Below are 23,435 nucleotides of genomic sequence, written 5' to 3' on the forward strand. Positions count from 1 at the left end.
GTGCTGTTCCTTCTGTGGGGCACACTTCCAGTGTGGGGAGATCATGGGAAGCTCTCTCATGGGCAAACTCCTACATGGGCAAACTCCAGCTCTCTCATGGGAAAACTCCAGCATTTCTGAAAGTCGCGCGGCTGGTTTTGTTGTCCTGACTTCCACCCTGTGATTGGTTAGTTTTGTTATTTTGGGCTGTGCCCGAGTCCACGTGGGGTGTTTCTCATTGGTTGTTCTCGTTCAGAGACAGCCCATTGTTCTCAATTGGTCCGTGGCTTCGCCCCCTGTCTGCTGGATTTATCAGATGGACTGGTTCCTGCCTTAGGTGTCAAAGCACCCCAGAACCGTCTGGCTTGCGGCGCCGAATTGTCATTCAGCGATCGTGAAGATAAGCCATTTGTTCAGCAGTTAGTTTATGACTCTTTTAAGAAGCATTCTTTGTCAGTGATGGAGTTTGTGACCAGAAACCAGGAAGACACTGAGAATGGTTTAAGATTCTCCTCTGTATATTTAAATTCTGTTACATTCATACACAGAATGATATTATGACCCCCCACTGACGCTACAAGGTGAACTTTGTGAAAATTTAAAAGAGCAAGATACACTAGGATGAAAAATAGAAAACTTTATTTAAATTACAAATGTTCTTAAAACATTTTAACATTTCAAGCATTTAAGAATTAGAGTAGTAGACTAAGTCTCAATATGAACTGTATTTAAATCACAAATGTTTTAAAATCATTTTAAGCATTTAGGAATTTGTGTTAAGTTTTATCATGAACCTTGTCATAGGCCATGAAATGTTTCTCACTCAATGCATAATTCACATATGAAACCATCACCAGAGACAGCAGCACAATCCATGTGTGCCCATCTATGACATGTTTCACACTGGATCCATTCTCCACCACTGACAGAATATACTTATGTACAGTATAAGCATTCTGCATCATCCTCTACCCTGTCAGCTGCTGTCTGCTGTTCTGATGTGGGTATGTTTTTGTTTTCCTTTCTTTGATGTTTCTTTAGTTTTTTCTTCTTCTGGGTTGCATCATTTTGAGTGTTGATTTGGTTTCCTTTTTCTGTTTTTTCTCTAGGTCAGTGTTTTTGCTGGCACACTGAACCTGATCACCATAACTACCATGTGTAGATTTTCTCTTGTACTTTTTCACCGTCTTTGAGTGCATTGCGCAAAGTGCTTTGCAGCCAGGATGCAAAGTGTTCAAGAAAAAATATCAAATTATGCATGCATATATCATCCATGCATTCATCCGCCCATCTATCCAAAGCCAATGATTCGATGGCATCCAAAAATATCCAGGTCTGTCTCTTATAATGTATGGACATTACCTGTTTTCAAACATAAATTATGAATGTAAATAATGTCGTCTTCTGATTATTAGCCTTACATTAAGTGCTCATTAAGGGTACAGTACACAATTTGGGGCAAGATGCCCCCAGGGGCGTCTTTCCCAATATGGGAGGGGGCAACTTGCCTCATAAATACCAATCAAATGTTTGGTCAGACTAAAAATCCCCTGTTCTCACCCTGTGCTTTAACTCTTGGATGTATACTCGTAAGGCTTTACTATCACCAGCACATTGTCCAGAACAAACTGAAACTATTCATGTATGCCTGAAGCCGAAAAGTTGACAAACTTGCCCAAACACGGTTTTGACGCTCAAGCTTAACGTGTGTGTTGCTTCAGGTCTAGATATTGAAAAGGAACAGTAGGGTGCGAGGATTGTGTTTACAAGAGATTTGGCGGTATTAATTGTTAAGAACACGAATTAGGTACCCGAGTTGTAGCACCATTTCATTCAATGCACGCCTGCCCTTAACAGCTACGTTTCTCGAAGCACGAGCTATTTAATTTCACTGGACGTGTAGTTCTCCCGCACTAGAGGAGTTGATGTGTCAGTGACGAAAACGACTGGGAAGGGTTGAGTTTTTTTTTTTTTTTTCCTAGGACGCTTAGGAAACCGTGCCTATTGTAGCACTTTCTCAGTGTGTTTGCTTTGTGTACCACAACTTACTGCTCTGCCTCAGTATAAAAAAAACAAAAACAAAAAAACAAAAACAAAAAAACACACGCACAAAGTCGCAATGATTTCAACATTTGTGTACGTTTATTTTATCTTAAGTGTTAACATCCGTTCCTCCTTGACGACTTTGAGTCTCGTGTGTCCAGATGTCTGTCGATGTACGAACAGGACTCTAAGATGCAATGCAGAGATGGAGGCGCTTCTTCCAGCTACAAGAGACGCATATAGGAGACTGTAAGTAACAAGTACATTGAACACAGATACAGGCGGTCTTCTATACTGTCTCAGGTATGTGTAGGATAGGAGTGTACAATGTATCTAAATGTGTCGGGTCGTAATGCTGTTTAATTATTGTCTGTGTTTAAAATAGATTGAAAAACATTGGATACTTAAATAAACACTTAATAAATACATATTTGTCTATCGCATTTGCAATTGCTGCTCATATAGCTGAGCTAACAACTCACAGAGGAACCCATACAGCTGGATGGATGCACTTTTAAATCAACTCACAGAGGAGGAACCCATACAGCTGGATGCACTTTTAAACCAAACCGCGGTTTACACTTTGTGAATTATATTTTGGGACTGTGCTTTATTTTGTAAATTTGTTAGTGAGCAACTAGCTAGGTAATGCTTACATGGAGACGTTCCATTCAACTGACACATTTCTTTTTCAAAGAGACACTTAATCCGCATATCTTTGTTATTATTATTATTATTATTATTATTATTATTATTATTATTATTATTATTTTATGAATACATTCGGTACATTCGTTTCTGTATAATGATGTGTTCTGTCACCAGTGGCGGACTGATATTTACATTTAGCATGAAACGTGGCTTCAGTCACTGGACTGTCGCATTTAATTTGTCATTGTGAGCACAAAATGTTTTTGCTTTTAAGACCGGCTCAGTTATTACCACCCTTTTGGTAAATAATACTACATAATCTGCTGCATTAAAACAGGGAACATTGCTGATTCATTTTTTCCATTCATAATTTGCTTGCCATGCTATTTTGTGCTATCAATAGGGTGCCTTTTACAACGTTACAATATTATTTTCTTTCCACCAATGATATACATACAGTTATGGCCGTAAGGTTTTAATCATCCTTTAGAATTAACTAATTTTGCTTCATAAAGTCGAATGAAACCTGTTGAATAATGTTACATTAACATATTGAATTACATTTCAAAATCTAATATTAAATACTGAACTAAACTTTTGCAATATCATTTTGTCGTTCTTTGAGTAAATGATGTTGAATAAAATATCTAAATTATGCAAAACTTTTGGCCATAGCTGTCCACTAGTACGTTTTTAAAAATGTAATTCCCTAGTGAATGTTGACTACATTGACAGTTTGGTATTGTTTGCTGAACTGTATCAGTAACCAGACCTTGCCAAACGGACCCTTCAGCTTTTTGTACACTGTCACTCTATGAACTAAACAACCAAATGAGAACACATGAGGCAAAGTCCTTTTCCTGTTTATAATAATAATAATAATAATAATAATAATAATAATACAAGTCAGCTGGACTATATGCAAGCAAGCTATTTACATTCTGTACCTCCAGGCAGTATTCTCAGGGCAGATGTCATGACATGTGCATTGACTTGTAGAATTAAAAAACAAGTTTGCTTCATTGGTCTACTGAACAGAGCATTGGCAACATCAGACGCACAGTACACTTGCTCTGAAATGTAAAGTCAAGAGAGAAACAGAGAGAAGACATCTTAAAAGTGGTGACTCTGTGAGGCTGTTCTTAAGAACAGTGCCTTCCTGGTTGCTTATGGTAGCCCTTCACCAAGCTGACTTAACAACGTTTTTTTTTCCAACCCTGCAAACTGTATTTATACATACTCTGAATATGGACTGTCTTCAAATATTAAGATCTTATTCGGACAAAGGGTGTTCCAAAACTGTCTGGATATTATTTGTGGGCAGTGCGTACTATATGTTGAGATTCTGTAGTAATAGTAAGCACATAATCCTTAGTTTTATTAGGGTCTTATCAAGAATACTGGCCCTGACCACTGTGTATTTTGTTAGAGAGGCACCGCAATAATTGTTAGCTATGAGCTCCCTGCCTTACTAGTCTGGTTTGCATGTCATGTCACCACCCTGTGATGTTGGCATCAGTGCTGCAACAACAGATGCTCTTGTTTCAGTTAACAGCGCATAGCCGCTCTCAGTCTGAGTACATACCACCTTTTGGCTTTGTTGTGTTGTGCTGCACATCTGCAGAAGTTTATGAAATGCAATTTAACATAAGGCGATCTACAGAGAAATACAGTCTGCTCGCCTTTATGTGTATCTTGCAGTTGATTTGACAGCTCATTGATAAGACTGGAATCAAAGAGCAAATATTCTGCACCAGGGTGTTCTGTCTGAGAAGATGTGCTCTATGACAAGATATATAGCTATGACAAAGTGGTAAGTAGTGCACAGGTGCAGAGGCGATGCAGTGCTCAATACAATGACAAACAACAAAGTACTGGTGAAATGATGATGTTTATTTATAATCCAAATGTCACTTGACCACAGCAATAATAAAGGAGGACTGGCAATACACAACAATAAGTGTATGGCTCAGTGAAATAACTACGGGTTTCAGTCCCGAAATAAACACGCACAGAACACAAACACGATCACAAGTCCAGAGTGACTGCTGAAGAGCAAGTGGTGCAATACAATTTATTAGTGAACACGAGTGCAGTGAAGTCTGAGTTGGGTGCTGGCCTTAAGTGACAGCTCCTGGATTGTGTTAGCCGTCTATCAAGAACAAACAGAAACAGTTAGACTGACAAACAAACAAAACATGACAACACTCATGATTATTAATTGCACCTGTTTTCAGACGGGTCCTTTCAGTAACCAACCAAAGGAACAGATTGCTGGGCCACTTCCCCTAAATACTCTCAGTCACGCCCTCTTTCGGTGTCATGGCCAATCACGTATCCTCCAGTCCGTGACTGGCACATCACGTACTGCATTAAGGCGATGACGTCTGGTATCGTGGCCCCGCCCCCTTCCTGGATGGCTGGCTTCCGACTGACCCTGGAATGACAAACCATCCATTACGGGTCACTCTGCTCTGGTTATACAGCGCCCTCACAGGTCGGAAGGGAGACTGTTGACTAGGATTCATTCGCTCTCTGTCACAATAGCACATGGCATTTTTTTCAGCGGTTGCCCACCAGCTCGGTGTCATTATCCCAATAATGGCACTGGACACATACTATAAATCATCTCGCACATGGTGTCGTCTTCATAATTACTATTGTAATGGGTTGTGATGAGTTTGTGAAGCACAACTGTTACTGATACTACTGAACCAGGTGTGTAAAACCAGTTGATGAGATATGAGTTTCAAAAACACAGTTTTTAATCATTGAAACAGAGCCCTGTATGTGAAAATCAAACAGTGCCTGCAAGAGATAACATCAGAATCTCTTGTTATGTTCTGTTTGCTGTAAGCACCTTGTTTGCTACTGACGATAGCTAAGTGAGAACTACGAGTACTGGTCACATTTCATTTCTTGTTTCATTCACTGTAGTCCTTTGACGAATGTAAGGATTTGTTTTCATAAGCTATGTTATCTTGTGCAGTTTGGGTGAGAAAACTGCTCAAATGTGCAAAATTATGTCTCTTGTATTAACCCTACACGCGACGTACTAGCTTGTTCTAAAACACAAATAAACGACGATTGTACTCAGATTGAACTACTAATAAACATAGAAAGAAAATGTTTTGGAATTGTGTTGTAGGTTCTATACAGAGGGTGATATCTAGAAATCTAGAATCTAGAAAAATCCTTAACTATGATTGGTTGAATTTTCATATACTATTTATAATCACTGTTTCCTGTTGGCTCTTCCAGAACTATGACATCCTGGCACGGACAACGAGTGGTTAAATAGTATGAATGGCTATAGAATCAGAATAATTAGTGTTGTTTCCCAGGACCAAGACATTAAGTGATGTGTATCTGGAAGTCCTAAGGTTAGACAGTCATTTAATCAGCTACGGTACAATAGGTTCTTCTCAGAGCCGCTCTTTTTGTCATACCGTTCCTCCTCCAGTGTTGATTAAAGTACAGACATACATATCACTTGTAGGTAGGTTTGCTTATCCAACATTTTTTTTGGATTGGTTTCCATTGCATGATATCTTTCTGATGCAGTCATTTTTAAAATCTGTTATATATGAAAGAATACGAACATGGTAATATTTTTCCAGTGGATACTATTAAAATAAGCAGAAAGAGAATGCTCAAGATTTATCCCACATGATGCAATACATGTGATACTTGCATAAAGAAAGAGGTGTTAGCATCTGTGGGTGGAACAGCAAGAGACAAACGATAGCAATTTATGCTGGAAATCTATAAAGAGCTAGAGATCGTTTTTGTTCAGTTTTGAATTACATCAGATGTCATTAGCAAGAAATAACAGGTGATACAAAATAAAGAGCAGGCTCGTGAAGTATATTTAGCTGCAAAAATGAATTCAAGTGCAACCTTTTTGTAATAAATAAAACGATGTGGCACAGAAATGCGGTATGTCCTGTGTTGACGCAGCTCTCTGTAATCACTTCTGATTCATTTGTCTTTTCATTTAATTAGTGCCTGTAGAAATTTCAGTCATCCATGGCAATTAATTCTCCTAAAGAATGTTCAGGTTTTCTCCTGTCAGTAATATGAATTCCTGGGTATTAAAAGAAATACAGTTTATACTGCATTTCATTATCAATGGAAAACTTTGAATAATAAAGATTCAACAGTTTTGTTTTTCAAATTCTTTCCGAGTGAACCGCATCACCAGCCTAAGCCATTTCTTGAAAAAAGCAAAGCACATGTTGTTCCGGACCCCTTTACTGCCACACACTATTTCCATCTTAATGAATTCATTAGAAACAAGTGCTTCAAAAGTAAATAAGTAGTCTGGTCTAAACAGCTTTCATGAGAGTTAGAGGCATCTTATACTTTAACCTTGTAATCCATAACCACAAAACACTCATTGTAAGATATGTAAAACAAAAAGAAACTATTACTATTGTAAAGCTAGTAAATATGTTTAGGGTTAAATCTGTTCTTTAACATTGTCCAGGTGTAGCAGTAATTTGGTACACACCTTGACATTATTTAATGCAAGCTCGTGTATAAACAAAATCATTCGTATTAAGATGATAAAGCCTGTTTGATGGGTTGGTGAAAGCAGTGCCATATAGGCTATGTTGCTATGGGCAGGATAGTCATCCATGTGTTGCTTGTATGCTGACAAAGAGGTTAGATTTTGTATTGGAAAGCTCTATGCCTAGACTCCTTATCTTAACAGATGTTCAAAGGTGTACTTTCAGTACTTTCACATATCAGTATCACTCTGTGCTTCATTGAGCAGGTTGTGATAGGGTTTGTTTGCAGTAAAGGCCTTGAATGAGCATGCAATCTAGTGAATGGAGTCACAATACTGGAGTGTGTGGCTCGTTTTACATAAGATTTATGTGGCACTGCTGCAGTTCTTTTCTCTGGAGGTCCTGGTTTTTATTGTGTGAAGTTGGTCATAACTGTATCGCTTCACATTTCCATGTTAAAGATTAAAAATCTACTGCATCCATACTGCTTATTAGATATTTATCCTTTTACTCAATTTCTTAATGTCAAATTATTTCACTGGATGAAGCATGCTTGGAGCTTTGTTTTTTTTTATTATAACAGAGTCCTTAAAGAGCTAATTACAGGTCCACTGACACACAACATGTTTTTGGATTATCCAGTGAAGCTGCTGAGCAGATGTTTAAAATCTAGATTGTGAATGGAAGACAATAGAAATGATTCCGTATATAACACATAATTGGTTTGAAGAAGATGCTGTGGGGGAGAACATGACTGATGTTACTTCAGATGTATCTGTCAGAACAGCATAATGACTCGCAATTAACTTAAATACAGAATGAAAATTAAAAAAATGATTGTGGTTGCAAACAACAGAAAGGTGAACTTCATGATGTCTAGAGTAGAGACATGCAACATGAAAACCCTCATGAAATGAACCATCTTCCTAGATGCTGTTATTAATGTATGTATCATGTAATTACATCATAAACTACTTTCTGGAACCTCAGAACTTTTATCCACCAATGAGGAAGCTCTATTAGCTTTCATTACCTGACATGGCGAATTAATGACCTTTCAATGACCTAATTCCTCTTTAATGAAGTCACTCTGATGTTAGGTAGCCTGGTAAAGTTCTGTGAAATCTTATGATAGATGGTACTGATAACAGATTTTAAAAAAAGAAAGGCATTCCAGATTAGTACATTACAATTATAACTCGCAATTCAGTCTCTGTTTGAACGTTCCTCTTCATCTTGGTTAGGGCTTCAGGTTAATGAGTCCTGAATCTTTTTCAATGGCATTAGTTCATTTTGCTCCCTGGTTGTGGAATGCACTGCCACCTCATAGCAGAATAAGTCAAAATTGAAAACATACTTTTTTTATATTAGCTTTTAAACTGAATTCAAAACTCAGTTTTTCTTTAATTTCTGTACACATGAATTGTATTTAGATTTTCTTCTGTTTTGTCCTGTACAGCACTTTGATATACGTTTTGTATGAAAGTGCTCTATAAATAAAGTATTTATTGATTGATTGATTGATTAAAAACAATTCTGCCATGAGTGAGAGCCAGCTAATCATAGCATCTGATTCACAGACTGCAACTTCAATTAAGAATACAAGGGCTGCTGAGTCCTGCATCTTTAGGAGTGGAAAAATATCCCCATAAAAACAACTACAGTCAGAAGCAACTGATAGTGATAACCTATAGTGAAAATGTTTTCACAGTATTCATTCGATTGTCCTGTTTACAAAACATGCTAGAGAAGCCAACCACAGACTAGCCCTGTCTCATGAATTTCAAACCGTATATATAAGACTAACATACATATTATGGGTTTTAATCTTGACATTTTCTATTGCTCGATTAAATCACACCTGTTTGCTGGTGATATGAAATTGTATTGAAAGACAATTACAATTGCTGTTTACTGCAAATGTTTCATGATGCCAGCTAATGTTTACTTTACATATATTTAGTTACATGTATAAATACCATCATTAATGATAAAAAAAAAAAATGTTACCAAGCTTTTAAATAATAGCAGGATTATGGTATTTCAAAAAGTATGAATAAATAGTCTGAAAAGCGTGACTAAAATGAACAAAACCCATGAAAACATCACAATGATTAATAAGAGTCTCTTTCTACGTACTAGTCCTTGCTCTCTAGAGTGGTTTAATTAAACGTCCATTGAGCTGACTGCTAGCAGGTTTGTTCTACTGAAAATCACTGTATAAGTAATGCATTGTTTTCACAGTAAAAGAGAAACTACCACCATAATCTTATTGGACTACATGAAAGATCAAGATTACAGTTCACAGGATAGCTATCTTATTTTTTTTATTGAGAGGAAAATACATAATTATTTGAAAGAATGCGAGATACAGCACACGTCTTCAGTCACAAGCTAGAAACGAGATGGAACTGGATAAGGTGGAACAGAGTAACTGCCTCACAGCACACATCTATATAAGGAGATCATGCTTACTTCTAAAGCACAGTCAATAACCAGTCAGAAACAACACAGTTAAAAATAAAACTACTTGATGGTCTTGTGGAAAACAATAAGATGTACAATTAGTCAGTGACTGTTGTTTATTTTCCATAAAATAACTAAATAAAAGATATGATGAATCATACTCAGTTAGACTATTACAGTGGTTTCTTATTTCTGCTGTTCTCATGTAGCACAGGTATTGTAGGAATGGATATTCTTTCCAGGTCTATATGGTGTGTCTCATCCAGGTTACTGGGATCAGGGGTGCTGGGGGTGCGGTAGCACCCCCTAGCTTTGCATGGCTTCCATCATTTACAGGGGTTACAGTTTTGTTCAATGGCTTTCAGCACAGCCACTTTAAAAATTCTTCCAGTGCCACTGACTGGGATTTAGATTGTGAGGATTCAGGCTATTGACATTATCCCAATATCATCATGTCAACACAAAACCAGGAATATGTCAGGGGTGCTAAATATTCCTGAAGTCTCTTATTATCCCCAGTAAGGAATGGAAAGACAGTGAGATAATGGTTATGCAATTGTGATATAACTTGGTATTAACATTACTTGGCATGAATTATTGAGGGTTTTATATCTGGGGATATATGGGGGGGCCTGTCAGCCTGTTCATTTCCACATCTGTGTATCACATGATGCTGAGAACACGTATTTCAGGTACTGTAAATCAGTCCTTTTATCTAATGACATCTAGGTGTTAAATACCAACTCTCCAATTTTCTATTGAGCTTCTGGTTTCTGTCCACCATGGTTATCCCGGTAGTAACAGCAATTAAAATCGATTTTCTTTGCGTGGTATGAGTGAGTAGAGAGCTGGGGTACTTGTCATTGCAGGACCACATTAATATGAATACATTTAGTGAAGTGCACAAAAAAGCATATCTATCACAATTAAGTGTTGTCTTCTGTTCTGTTCTTTTTTCCAGAACATTCACTCATCTCTCTTTAAAAGTTATCCCTAGTCTTGCTTTTGAAGGACTAAGCAGCGTGTTTAGAATGTAAGTATGTACAGTGTCTTTCATGTGTTTACTCTTGTGCAGTGAATGAAAGAAAATTTTATTGAATGTCATGATCCCGGCACTACCTACAGGCACCCACTATCATAATTAAATACCAGCTAACTCAACTTTTTCGACTGTGGTGCTTAAGTCTTTAATAGCTTTAGTAGCTAGCTTTTATAGATTGAAATGTAGGTTTTCAGTCAACAAACTGATTGAGGAGTTTATAATTTTAGTTGGAGGAGAGAAAATTGCTGGTTAATTTCCATAACAAAGCTAGCAATATGAGAGAATAGTGCCCTCTAAGGGGAGGGGTATGGAATAAGGGAGATGTGATACTATTTGGTTTTATGAAACCACTGAAAACACATTTTTAGCCAATTAGAAAATGATCAGAAAGTATGGAAACTATAACATTTGTAATAAAAGCATAACCTGATGCGTATCATGAAACTCCCCATTTTTTGTTTAAAGTCATTATTTTAGATGAGGTCTAATCTGACTCGAGCGTGGTGTTGACTGCAAATACTAAATTAATTCACATTTCAGTTATTTTCAATAGCACAGCAAGGGTAATTGACTGAAATACACAGTGTTGCAAGTTATTAGACTTATTATTGTGCCTGTGCAAGAGAAAGCAAAGAACCCACTCAGACAAGAGAGGTACTTGTTTTAAATCTGCATATAGATGTGTTTCTATAATATATTAATAAGGGGGTATATTAAGAGGGGGGAGGGGGTCGCAGCATACCAGTCACTTCAGAGGGGGTCCCAGGTAGAAGGAGTTTAAGAACTACTGTACTAGATTAAGTTGTTGTGGGTGCCTAATGTTCATAGTGTTAAGATGGGTGTGAGATTCTATAACATGTACTAGCGTAGGATAGACATACAAGTTTCCTTTAGGATCTTTACAGGGCTTTTTGTGATCTTAATGCTCTCTGTTCAGTTTTATTAATAGTTACAGTTTTCCTAACTTAATGCAAGCACCATAGCAACCTTGTTTGAGGGTGGGAGCTGACACTGAATTGGAGCCAATCGACACAATGATATCAAATAACAACCAATCAGCATTACAGTCAAAAATCTTTAATAATGACTAATATTCGTAAGTAGAAGAAACTTTGAAAGTAAATGATAAAGAAAAAAATTCCATCGTCTTTTGGAAAGGAACTCTCTCCAGTACAGTTTAGCAATAATAATAAAAAAAACACAACACTGTCTGTCTACTCCACTAACAGAGACGGTTCTTCTAGCACAGCAAACAGCATGTGGGTATCTGAAGCTGGAATCACAACACTAATATCTCAGATAGCATTTGGATTGCTAAAAGCCATTTAACAGTTCAGTGGTGTAGTGTGAAAGTTGTCTTCTTGTTTTATTCTGATCATTTTCTGCTTTCTAATGTAAAGAAAGAATACACATGTAGACTACATCGTATAATGGCGACTCCAAAACAAACTTGCTAACTATGCAACTGCATTTCAATTGGTTTCAGTGAGATCTCTAACTATACAACTGCATTTCATTTGATTTCAGTGAGATCTCTCAAAGTGACTTACTTGAAAGAATAGAATCTCGTGCCTTCAGTAGCCTTCACAACCTGTCAGAAATGTAAGTAAGACCAATCGTGTATTTAATATTACTTTGACTTGAGGGAGGAAGTATAGAGTTGCCTCATATAAGTCATATAAGTCTACCAACATCTAGGAAAGCATCATGTCATTAGAGGGTTTAGTATAATAAACATGTTTCTTGAAGAATACAACATTAGTCACTCTCCCAGTATCTGGGAACTTGCCATGTGTCTGCACTGCTTGCCAAGGGTATATGTTGAAACATGTTAATCTTGAATGAATAGTGTATCACTTCATGGATCATCCCATAGATAATACAGTGGATAGGGGAAATGACCAAAACCTTTCAATAGTTGTAATCTTTATTCACAATTATGTGTTTAAGCTAATACACCAGTGACACATTTTAGTTACATATCCCACACATGTCATAAAAACCTCATTTTTAAAATAAATGCTTCCCCTGCTTCAGCAGCGTCTGCTTGTCTAACGGATATTGAGGTCTGGATGTGTAGAAAGATCATGCAATGTGACACGTCCAAAACAGAGCTAATTCAATGTCAGAGACTTTCAATATCCCATGCAAAATTAACAAAACCAGAGCTTTCATGATGTTCACAGTCGCTTGCAGTGCCTGGTAAAGATGGCACGTTGAACTGGTGAATGAACAGGTACTCTTCACTGCTATTCATTCTCTTTTCTTTTTTTTCAATAGCTCAATCCAGAATACTAAGAGCCTGGTGGGAATTACTCAAGAAGCATTCAAGGATCTTCCGAAGTTAAGATACCTGTGAGATAATCTGAACAGAAATTATTTCATTTTGAGACCTTGTTGCTATTGTCATTTTCAATAATCAGAATTAGCAGATTCAGAACCGTTCACCAAAGGGAATTTGTAGCAGCAGATACTTTGTACCTCTCTTGTTTATTTAAATATTTCATTTCTTACTTGTTTAATATGCTATTATGCATGGGATTTTTTTCCCTCTATTTCTCTGGTTGGATTATTTTTTCCAGGCTTAATAAAAAAAAAAATCAACCACACCACTGTAATTTCTGCCAACTCTCCAACTGTAAGTTAGTTCATGTAAACCTCTATTGAAAAGCCAGTAATGTGTCTGCATTCCTGGAAGGAACAGTAAGCTTCAGCCTTCAAAGAGAAAAGTCACTAGTTATCTCCATTTATGTATTTAAATGTCAGTCCGAGAAGGAATAGTTCAATTCTAAATGAAACTTTGATAGCAAACAGCTCTGCCGATATTTAAAACAAGCAGTCTCCATGGTCTTATAGGACAGTGGTTCTGATGCCTGCATGCCCACCGGTATTATGAGACACAGAGTACTGGAGACTGTCTTAAAATAAATGAATCTATTTGTCTACATTTCTTCCAATTAGTCTGCTTAATCTGGGGGCTCTTCTGGTTTTATTTTCACAGAAGCATCAAGCAATACTGAGGTGGAAATAGTGATTGAAACAGACCTACTGGGTGTTTATATATATATATATATATATATATATATATATATATATATATATATATATATATATATATAGACACACACACACACACATACACATGCACACAGTACCGGCACAAATTATGGCAATTTTAATGAGCAAGACATCTAACAAGTAGAACAGTACCTTGAAATGTTCTCCTTTTTCTAGTATAACTGGGAATGGGAAGTTTGTTGTCAGATAACTTCACTCAGACTACTTGCTCACAAAATATATTGGTATCCCTGAATAGCTAATTGTCTAGAGAGAGAGAGAGAGAGAGAGAGAGAGAGAGAGAGAGAGAGAGAGAGAGAGAGAGAAAGAGAGAGAGAGAGAGAGAGAGATTACAGAATACATGTCTAGCATTATAAATAGACTGTCGCGTGAGGGATAGTCTATTCACACATAAGTATGACATTTCTTTCTTTGTCCAACCCTTCATAGGTTCACGGTACAGGTACAGGTGTTCATCATAAACCCTTTTTTATTCTACAGGAGCATTTGTAACACTGGAATAAGAACATTCCCTGACCTAACAAAGATATTTTCTGCTGTGCCTAACTTTTTTCTGTAAGTGTTACTTTTGCATGTTACATTTATATTTCTGCCAAATTACATTATTTACAAAAATGCCTTTTTTATTTATTTATTTTTTCTGGCAGGGAAATTAGAGACAACTTACATATAAAAACAATACCGCCCAATGCCTTTTTGGGACTGGCCAAGGAGCGTGTAACAATGTGAGTTATGCATTTCTATTGTTTTCTATGAAAAAAGTATGAATAGTATTTATGTTCCTTAAGCAGTTTAAAACAAAACACTTTTAGACACTTTAGTGGGGTCTATTTTAATGGTTTAGAATTTTAAAGGCAGTGTTATAAAGATTATTAATAGAGCCCAAAATATCAAAGCTTTGCATTGAATTTGCAGACAAGTTATAATGTATCTGTGTTTCTTTTGTTTTCCATAGGAAACTATGTAACAATGGCTTAAGAGAAATACAAAGCCATGCCTTCAATGGGACAAAGCTTGATACATTGTACGTATGCTTTCAAACTATAGTTCCTTATTTCTGTATTTAATTGTCTTTTGTTTGCTTTCAGAACAATATATAAAGAAGGAATTTCAACTATGTCATGCTGTGAACAAAAAATATACCTCAAACAATTGGCATTATCTGTAAATAAAAAATGGTTTAGTGCTAAAGTTTTTTTGTTGAAAGTTTGGATGACTTTTTTGCCAGCTTGCTTTATTTTTAGTAAGTCCTGTGACACACACTTCATAGATTGCTAAAATCATATAATGAGTCGCTCAGTACTAGTGTTACAACTATACTGTTTCCACAATGTGTTTATTTGCTCCTGAAGTTGTGGAAATGCTAAAATAATATTGCAAAGTAAACTATGTGTGGCAAATCCTCTTTTCACAGGGAGCTGAAAGATAATAAACACCTCCGAATATTGCACAGAGAAGCGCTAAAGGGGGCCACGGGGCCAGAGATATTGTAAGTCAAACAGATTCTTCTTCGTTTGGTTGAAACATAGGATTGTTGTTTGAAAAAGAAATATCAAGTATGTGTTGTGCTTTATTTGGAGTGTTTTTGTACTTTGCAATTATACTCCATAAAGTTAGAAACTGTCTTAAACAATGCATTAACCCTTCTTGAAGGAGAGGCAGTGGTCACGGAGGAACAGTCACATGTAATTGTATACATTTTTTAAACAGTGACTGTGTGCCCTGTGTATATCACACATGACTGAAGACCCATGGCTTTGTCCCTTGTACAATTTGCAATGCTTGTATATAACACACAGAAATATGCCCCAAATGTGTAAAAGGGTACACGATTTATTCTAAAAAGTACAGCATATGGATTTGTTCTACATCCCTTAAAATGTGCTTGCTTTCCTGTAGTAACATCAAAAAGTAGGCATTTCCACTGTTTTACAGAGATGTTTCCTCGACAGCACTAGAATACCTTCCAACCTGTGGACTGGAGTCTGTCCATATACTGATTGCTCGCTCTTCTTACTCCCTGAAGAAATTACCGCCTTTTAGTGCATTTGTCCATCTACACGAAGCTCATTTAACATACCCCAGCCACTGCTGTGCCCTTCAGAATTGGAGAATCAAAACGTAAGAATGCTAACCAGTTATTCATCTTATAAATACTTTTTCTGTCCATTTTTGTGCAAAATACAATACGTCTTTTATATACAGCTCTGGCCAAAAGTTTTGCATCCCCCTATAGAATTAACTTATTTTGCTTCATAAAGTCGAATGAAACCTGCTGAATAATGTTATGTTAAGATATTGAATTACATACAGCTGTGTAGTTTTCCATATACTTAACGAAAAACTGACAATAATTTAGGAATTTGCCGTTTCGAAATCTAACATGAAATACTGTACTACTGTACTGTTATGGCTTCAAGTAGACCGTTGTGATATCTTTTTGTAGTTTCTTAGATTGCACAATGTTAAATAAAATATCTAAATTATGTTCACCAGTAGAGCCTAGCTTACATTTTCTTCAAGAGGAAAGGGTAGACTTCAGTCCATTTTTGTTTATGTTTATTGGAATGGTACTCAGAAAATAATTTTTGCTTTTGTACTACTTTTACCCAGGCAGAGCTCTTTGATTGCTAGTTGGACTAACCTATCCAGACACTGTGAAGAGGAGAGAAGCATGTCAGAATAGTGAGTAATGTGCTAATATGACTTTATAGGAAATTGCTTCCCCCCCCCCCCCCCCTCCTAGCTATTGATGTCCTTTCTAGAAACAATTCAGCATGTTGATTACTGTTGTTATTGCTTTTTTTTTCTATACACATTTTACTGTGCAAGGAATACATGATAATTCCTAGAAGGTTATGTTCAATACATGATCTCACCAAAATGGTTACATGTGTATAATGGGCTGGTGTCTACAAAAGGAATCATGTAACAAAAAAGGAGTCAATCATAATAAATGAGTCTTATTAATTAATTACTTTCAACATATTCTTTAATTGTTTTTTTACAGCATTTCAATCCCCACAAATGGACGATCCAGCTCACCTGTGGTGACTCAGTTCCCCATTACCTTGGAGTCTAGATCCCAAACAGAGAATTTATCGACTTTTTCTGAGGAAGAGCTGGAAACGTTGGATTTCCAGTACCCAGAATTAGACTTCTGCCAGACTGAAATAAAACTCCAGTGCACCCCTGAACCGGACGCCTTTAACCCTTGTGAAGACGTCATGGGGTACGCTTTCCTGCGAGTCCTCATCTGGTTTATCAACCTCCTCGCCATCACGGGCAACCTGACCGTGCTGCTGGTCTTCATGACCAGCCAGCACAAGCTCACTGTCCCACGGTTTCTGATGTGCAACCTTGCCTTTGCTGACTTCTGCATGGGAGTCTATCTGCTCCTGATCGCCACAGTGGACTACAGAACGAGAAGTCAGTATAACCACTACGCGATTGAGTGGCAGACCGGTCCTGGGTGCAGCTCGGCTGGGTTTTTCACAGTGTTTGCCAGCGAGCTCTCTGTGTACACGCTGACTGTCATCACCCTGGAGAGGTGGCACACGATCACCTATGCCATGCAGCTGGAGCGCAAGCTCTGCCTAAGGCATGCAGTGCTGATAATGCTGGTTGGCTGGATCTTCTCTGTCACGATAGCGCTTCTGCCTCTTTTGGGGGTCAGCAGTTACAGGAAGGTCAGCATCTGCTTGCCAATGGACATCGAAACGCCACTCTCTCAGGCCTACATCATTGTAATTCTGCTTCTAAACGTCCTCGCCTTTGTCATCATCTGTGTCTGCTATATCAAAATCTACCTGGCGGTTAAAAACCCGGAGCTTGCCGCCAAGAATACAGACACAAAGATTGCCAAAAGGATGGCGGTGCTCATCTTCACAGACTTCACCTGCATGGCGCCCATATCTTTCTTTGCCATTTCAGCAGCCTTCAAGGTCCCCTTGATCACAGTGACAAACTCTAAGATTCTGCTGGTTTTATTTTATCCCATCAATTCCTGTGCAAACCCTTTCATGTATGCCATTTTCACCAAAGCCTTTAGAAGGGACCTGTGTACCCTGATGAGCTGGTTTGGGTGCTGTAAAAGAGAGGCCGATACATACAAGCTGTCCATCTATTATTCTCGGAAGAATGGCAGCTCGTTAACAGCTAACAGGAGTTCACGGGCTGTGTTAAAAATGACAGCTTTCAGCTGCCAGCCTTCCCCGGGTAGACAGGAAGAACTGTTTTGCAAAGAATGTGAATAAAAAAATGTTTGCTTGCTGGTGCAAATTTGTATTAAATTATATTTCCAATAAAATAATGTTGTGTGTGTGTACATGGAATAATTACTGTTGCTGGATATTGGGGATATAAAATGAGTAAGCCTGTACTAAACAGAATTCGATCCCCCGGCATCTGCATATTTCTAGTTGCTTATTGTTAATTGTACTATTTAATACCAGAAAAGCAGTGCTCTGTGTTAAGACCTCAGGGTAGTTTGTAATTTTCCCTGTGCTGTTTAAGTCCTTACATTACATTGTTTTATTTATTTTGAATTTTAGCTTAAACAGATTTCAGACTGAGAAGGAAAAAGTAGCACCAGGACAGATCTTAAAAAGACCAGTGGAATCACCTTTGAAAAGAATATAGAGGGAGTTGTGAGGCTTGATGCTGTCATCTTGGGAGGTCAGCAACAGATATATATTGTGTTGCATTAAAGAAAAGTCAAAACTTTTGTGATTGTGTTTTTCTGACTACATATGTCTGTAAACAGATAGAATGTACCACAGCACTTCAATTTCAATCTGCTAGATTTAGGATCTACATGTTGCCTAATGAAAGTTGCTGGGGTTGGAACATGCTGATTGGAGATATTACTGTAGCAAGGTTTTCTGTACAGAGTGATCCAGCGAATAATACAAGACATTTCTTCCAGTAATAAAATCGTCCATGTCAGTGTATCTTTGATCTTGGTCCCTCAATTTTTCTCCTTGACTGAGAACACAAAGTTAGGGTTATTATCCTGTTCAAAACCAATGAAAGACTGAAGAGGCTGTTCTCTCTGAACATTTTGACATTGAACATTTCCAGTGGAAATTTTTGCTATCAATGTACAATTGATACCGAAGTTGCCTTTTAGTTATTTTTCTGGCTTTTTAATATATATTTCTTCAGCACATAGTGTTTATCTTTTTTTTTTTTCTTTAGTGTGCCTGATAATTTTTATATGTCATTGAGATAACATTTTACCTTGAAAAGGCATTGAAGATTAAATACTGATTAGATTTCCTTTAATCTGTTTGGTCAGTACGTGGGCCTTCATCATCCAAAGTATTGTTGATTAGCCAGTGTTCTTTAATGTAACCTCAGTTATCTTTTTAGTTAAGAAAAAGCTTTTGGGGGGAATTACGTTAATAGTTAAGCAACAAGCAGAGTGAAAGAAAAGGAACACCAGGTATGTACTTGTTCTGGCTCCATACTGTGATGAAAGGTTTGACATTTATTATGATTTACTACACCACTATTGTGTTTTCAGAACTGTGCAACTACGTAACACTTCGTCTAATTATGACTGGGCTAAGCACCTCATCATCACACAGAAACTGAAAATAAATGAAAGCACTGTATCCAAGGGAAAGGCTGGTGGAACTGTGAACCAGACAGCTATCATTTAAGAGGAATTGCATTTTTTTAAATGTATTATGTATCCAATTATATAAATCCCATTGTCATCCTCAGTTATAATACATTTTAAATGGATGTTGGGATTTTCATTTAAGTCATAGAAAATATTTAATATTAAAAGTCATATGCAATGTCCCATATATAACAGTGCCACCTACTGGATAAATGTGATATAGAAGAAGTAATAGAAAGACGTGTGAAATGCATGAGTGTAATGCTTTTATAACGTAAAGTTCATAACATAAATGAATATGTTTTAATATAGTATGAGTGTGCGGTTGCCACCTCTAAGTTACAAAAAAAAAAGAAAAAAAAACCGGGAACCCCAAATAGAACGGGTGTTCAAAGTTTAAACTCTATATAAACTCTATCTTTGCAAAAACACTAAAGATTTTAATGAGCAAGCCGTACCCCACGATCAGCAGCACCCCAAAGTGTAGCCGATTATAACCAATACAGAACGCAAGGGGCACGTCTTTGGATGCCCCATTTACACCCCTTAGACGGCTTGCTGTATATAGTTGTAGTCGAAAGTTTACATACCGCAATGGATATGTATAATTGATATTGGGCTTACTGTAAGTAAAAAAGCTACAGTAAAATTACATCATACTTTGATATATGAGAGAGATGTTTTGTACATATAACATATGTACAACACATCTGCAGTGCAATGAGGTCCAATGCACACACACACGCGCACACGCACACACTCGCACGCACGCACACACACACACGTTCTCGGTCAAATAGCAGCAAAAATGTCTGCTCTCAATAATTTAAACAATATAGAATCGTTCTTTGACTGTGTTACAATAAGCTATTAGTGAGATTTCTTTCATACTTATTAAATGTTACATTTGTCATTCTTTTTGAAAATGTATGAAAGTGTATACATTATTTCTCTATATTGTAACGGCCCTGAGTCTGCTGTAACTGTCTGTATATTTATGTAAATATCTCATTTAAATTATTGCAACGAACACAACACCGGGATAAAAAGCCTGAAACACGTGATTTGCCACGGATCTTTTATAGTTTGCATTGATGAAAACAAAAAATAGTTAGTGTATGATTTAAAGTCAACCACAGATAGAAAAGGTCCTGCAGTGATTTAATCAAATGTCTAAGGTCAATGTGATCCGGTTTATTTGCATGCCACGTATATCATATTTGAAGTATTTATATCTGTAATTTATACATTATAAGAATTGAACCATTAAAACGGGTTGTAGCGTGTAAAATAACACCGTGTAACACATTTTTTTTTTTTTTTTTGGTTCCTGGGTAGTAAGTGTTATTTCCTAATTGCTTATGCCTCAAAAGTATAGAAAATGGCTATTATTCCCCACAAACTTTGCTTTTGTGACCAGGACAGTGATATTTTGAAATTTACCTATTTTCCAGAACATTCCAGATAGATTCAGTGCTGAGTAAACTTGGAGTAACTTCTAGAACTTTCTAGAACTTTCCAGTAATATAAATAGTAGTATAAATACAGGGGCCTTAAGCCCACCAGTTCAGTTTAGTTCCAGCTGCCTAAGTGGATACATATCTGCATTTTTCTGAGATGGCATCAAGGTCATAGGAGACTTCAAAATGGTGGCATTCCTGATGGGTCTCCAAGGCGGTTTTACCAAGTTTCCCTGCTATCTTTGCCTTTGGGACAGCAGGGACACCAAGGCGCACTACCACAGGCGGGACTGGCCACAGCGGACCGAGTTCTCTGTGGGGAGGAACAACGTCAAGTGGGAGCCACTGGTGGACCCCCGGAAGGTACTGATGCCACCACTGCACATCAAATTGGGCCTTATGAAACAATTTGTCAGAGCTCTAGATAAGGAGTCGGCAGCCTTCAAGTACCTTCAAGACTTCTTCCCTAAGCTGTCTGAGGCAAAGGTCAAAGCCGGTGTCTTCGTCGGACCACAGATAAAGAAGATCCTGGAGTGCAATGAATTCCCCAAGAAGCTCACTAGTAAGGAGAAAGCGGCTTGGAACAGCTTTGTCGCAGTGGTTCGGGGCTTCCTGGGCAATCACAAGGCCGAAAACTATGTGGAGCTGGTTGAGACTGTGCTGAAGAACTACGACACAATGGGCTGTAGGATGTCCCTCAAAGTCCATATCCTTGATGCTCATCTTGATAAATTCAAGGAGAACATGGGAGCGTACTCGGAGGAGCAAGGCGAGCGCTTCCACCAGGACATACTGGACTTTGAATGCCGCTACCAAGGACAGTATAACGAGAACATGATGGGAGACTACATTTGGGGGCTGATTCGTGAAAGTGATTTACAGTATAATCGTAAATCTCGAAAAACTACTCACTTCTAAATCTTTTGTAGTCATTTTTGTATTACTTTAGTATAAATACATGTTAATTTGGATTCATATGTTGTTTTTTTCTGACTTTATGTGAACGAAAAGACACAAATTCTCATTGGAAATAGGTAAATTTCAAAATATCACTGTCCTGGTCACAAAAGCAAAGTTTGTGGGGAATAATAGCCATTTTCTATACTTTTGAGGCATAAGCAATTAGGAAATAACACTTACTACCCAGGAACAAAAATTGTGTTACATAGTGTAATTCCATGCACCCTCATAAGTTTACTACAGTAAATGTGCATTTTCCCCATGATTTTCTCTATTTTCTCTAATACTATGAAATTACCATACCATGGTTTGCCACGTTTTTTTTTAAAATATGTTTTACCATACCTCTCAGGGCTTTACAATGCGTGGCTGCGTTTTCATCGTGTTTTATTATGCTGTCACTATGATAAGCACATGAGTGAGGAAATGTATTTTCATTTTAAAATGATATCTGGTACTATGCCAGGTTTACAGTCAGGTAAACCCTTCTCCTTCCTCATGTCACCTCAGCAATGCTTTTGTGTCAAAGCATGTCACTGGCTGAAAAGCACGTCAGTCATTAGGGGGAAGTAGCTGGTTGGTTAATGAAGAGAAAGAACGGCATTGAAGGGGCGAAGGTGAAAATGAAAATATGTTTGTTATAACATGTGGTTCTTTCAAAACTGCACAGTGACCAGAAGCACACAATGGATAAGCCCTTTAACTAGCAACATATGCTGAGCCCTACATCAGAATGACTCAGGCAGTGCACATAAGATAGTGTTTTTTCCGCATTGCGTTACCAGCAGTATTTATCCTATTACTTAGTTTACATTGTCCTACTAGGAGAACAACAATGCTGAGTCACTCGTGGTGGTAAAGTAATTATGAGCACTGCTTCCCAGCACTTTGTGACAAGCTGCTGTGTACCCCTTCCATTGAGCTTCCATGATTACTGTGATTTTTGGATAACCCCATGGCCACAGCAATTGAAACAGATCTCAATCATACACCTGAAAAGGATCAGCCTGTGCTGGTTTGTGGTGCTGTAGGGTTTCCTGATTCATTTTCCAAGCTCAGTCCACTTGCTTATAAAATACCTTGCAATCTATGAATAGATAAGTGAGCTCTTCAAATCCATGACTCGTTCATCAACAAGCTGTCCCCCAGCACACTGGATCCCTCACATGCCATGACTGGGTGGAATGAAGAACGAATATAGTATGTCACTCAGTCCTTTTGCATTGAGAGTTAACTGGATAACATGTAAGGGCCAACACAGGGTTTGATGGACATCTTGTGGGTTCAAATATTCTTCTTATTTTTTGAAGAGGTGATCAATATCTGCTCAAGGGTACCCAGATATTTAGTGAACAGGGTTTTGATGGGGGAATACACTGGACAAATAAATAATATGGCTAAGTTGTTTTCTTTAATGGTGAACTAGGATAAGAAACGTTTTAGCATTTCCTAAAACAAAAATGCATCAACAGTACTGCTTTCTGACATTCACCTTGGCAGCTAATGACTGTTAATTTCGGTTTGTATCCAGCTTTAAACAGACGACTCCAGCTCCTCTGGTGGACAGGATGGTTCCTTAGAGGCCCCTATTTGTTTTTGAGCTAATGAGGTAA

The 23,435-nt window shown here is 37.6% G+C and overlaps 1 protein-coding gene across 1 annotated transcript; it reads left to right on the forward strand.

Moving 5' to 3' along the window:
* The first annotated feature begins 1,984 nt into the window (after positions 1-1,984).
* Positions 1,985-18,670, forward strand: lhcgr (luteinizing hormone/choriogonadotropin receptor). The gene is made up of 11 exons (XM_034018708.3): positions 1,985-2,271; positions 10,615-10,686; positions 12,223-12,297; positions 12,976-13,050; positions 14,254-14,328; positions 14,421-14,498; positions 14,729-14,797; positions 15,188-15,262; positions 15,709-15,894; positions 16,387-16,458; positions 16,784-18,670. Exons 1-11 carry the CDS (start codon positions 2,099-2,101, stop codon positions 18,027-18,029), a joined length of 2,196 nt encoding a protein of 731 aa, XP_033874599.3. The 5' UTR covers positions 1,985-2,098; the 3' UTR covers positions 18,030-18,670.
* Positions 18,671-23,435: the final 4,765 nt, after the last annotated feature.

Source organism: Acipenser ruthenus, chromosome 6 (assembly GCF_902713425.1).
Source record: "Acipenser ruthenus chromosome 6, fAciRut3.2 maternal haplotype, whole genome shotgun sequence".
NCBI classification, from domain to species: Eukaryota; Metazoa; Chordata; class Actinopteri; order Acipenseriformes; family Acipenseridae; genus Acipenser; species Acipenser ruthenus.

Bases quoted from the DNA above. Each gene is read 5' to 3' on its own strand.
- lhcgr (XM_034018708.3), top strand. From the start codon at position 2,099: ATGATTTCAACATTTGTGTACGTTTATTTTATCTTAAGTGTTAACATC. The intron at 10,687-12,222 runs GTAAGTATGTAC...ATTTGATTTCAG, and splicing joins CTAAGCAGCGTGTTTAGAAT to TGAGATCTCTCAAAGTGACT. The intron at 14,499-14,728 runs GTGAGTTATGCA...TGTTTTCCATAG, and splicing joins GCCAAGGAGCGTGTAACAAT to GAAACTATGTAACAATGGCT.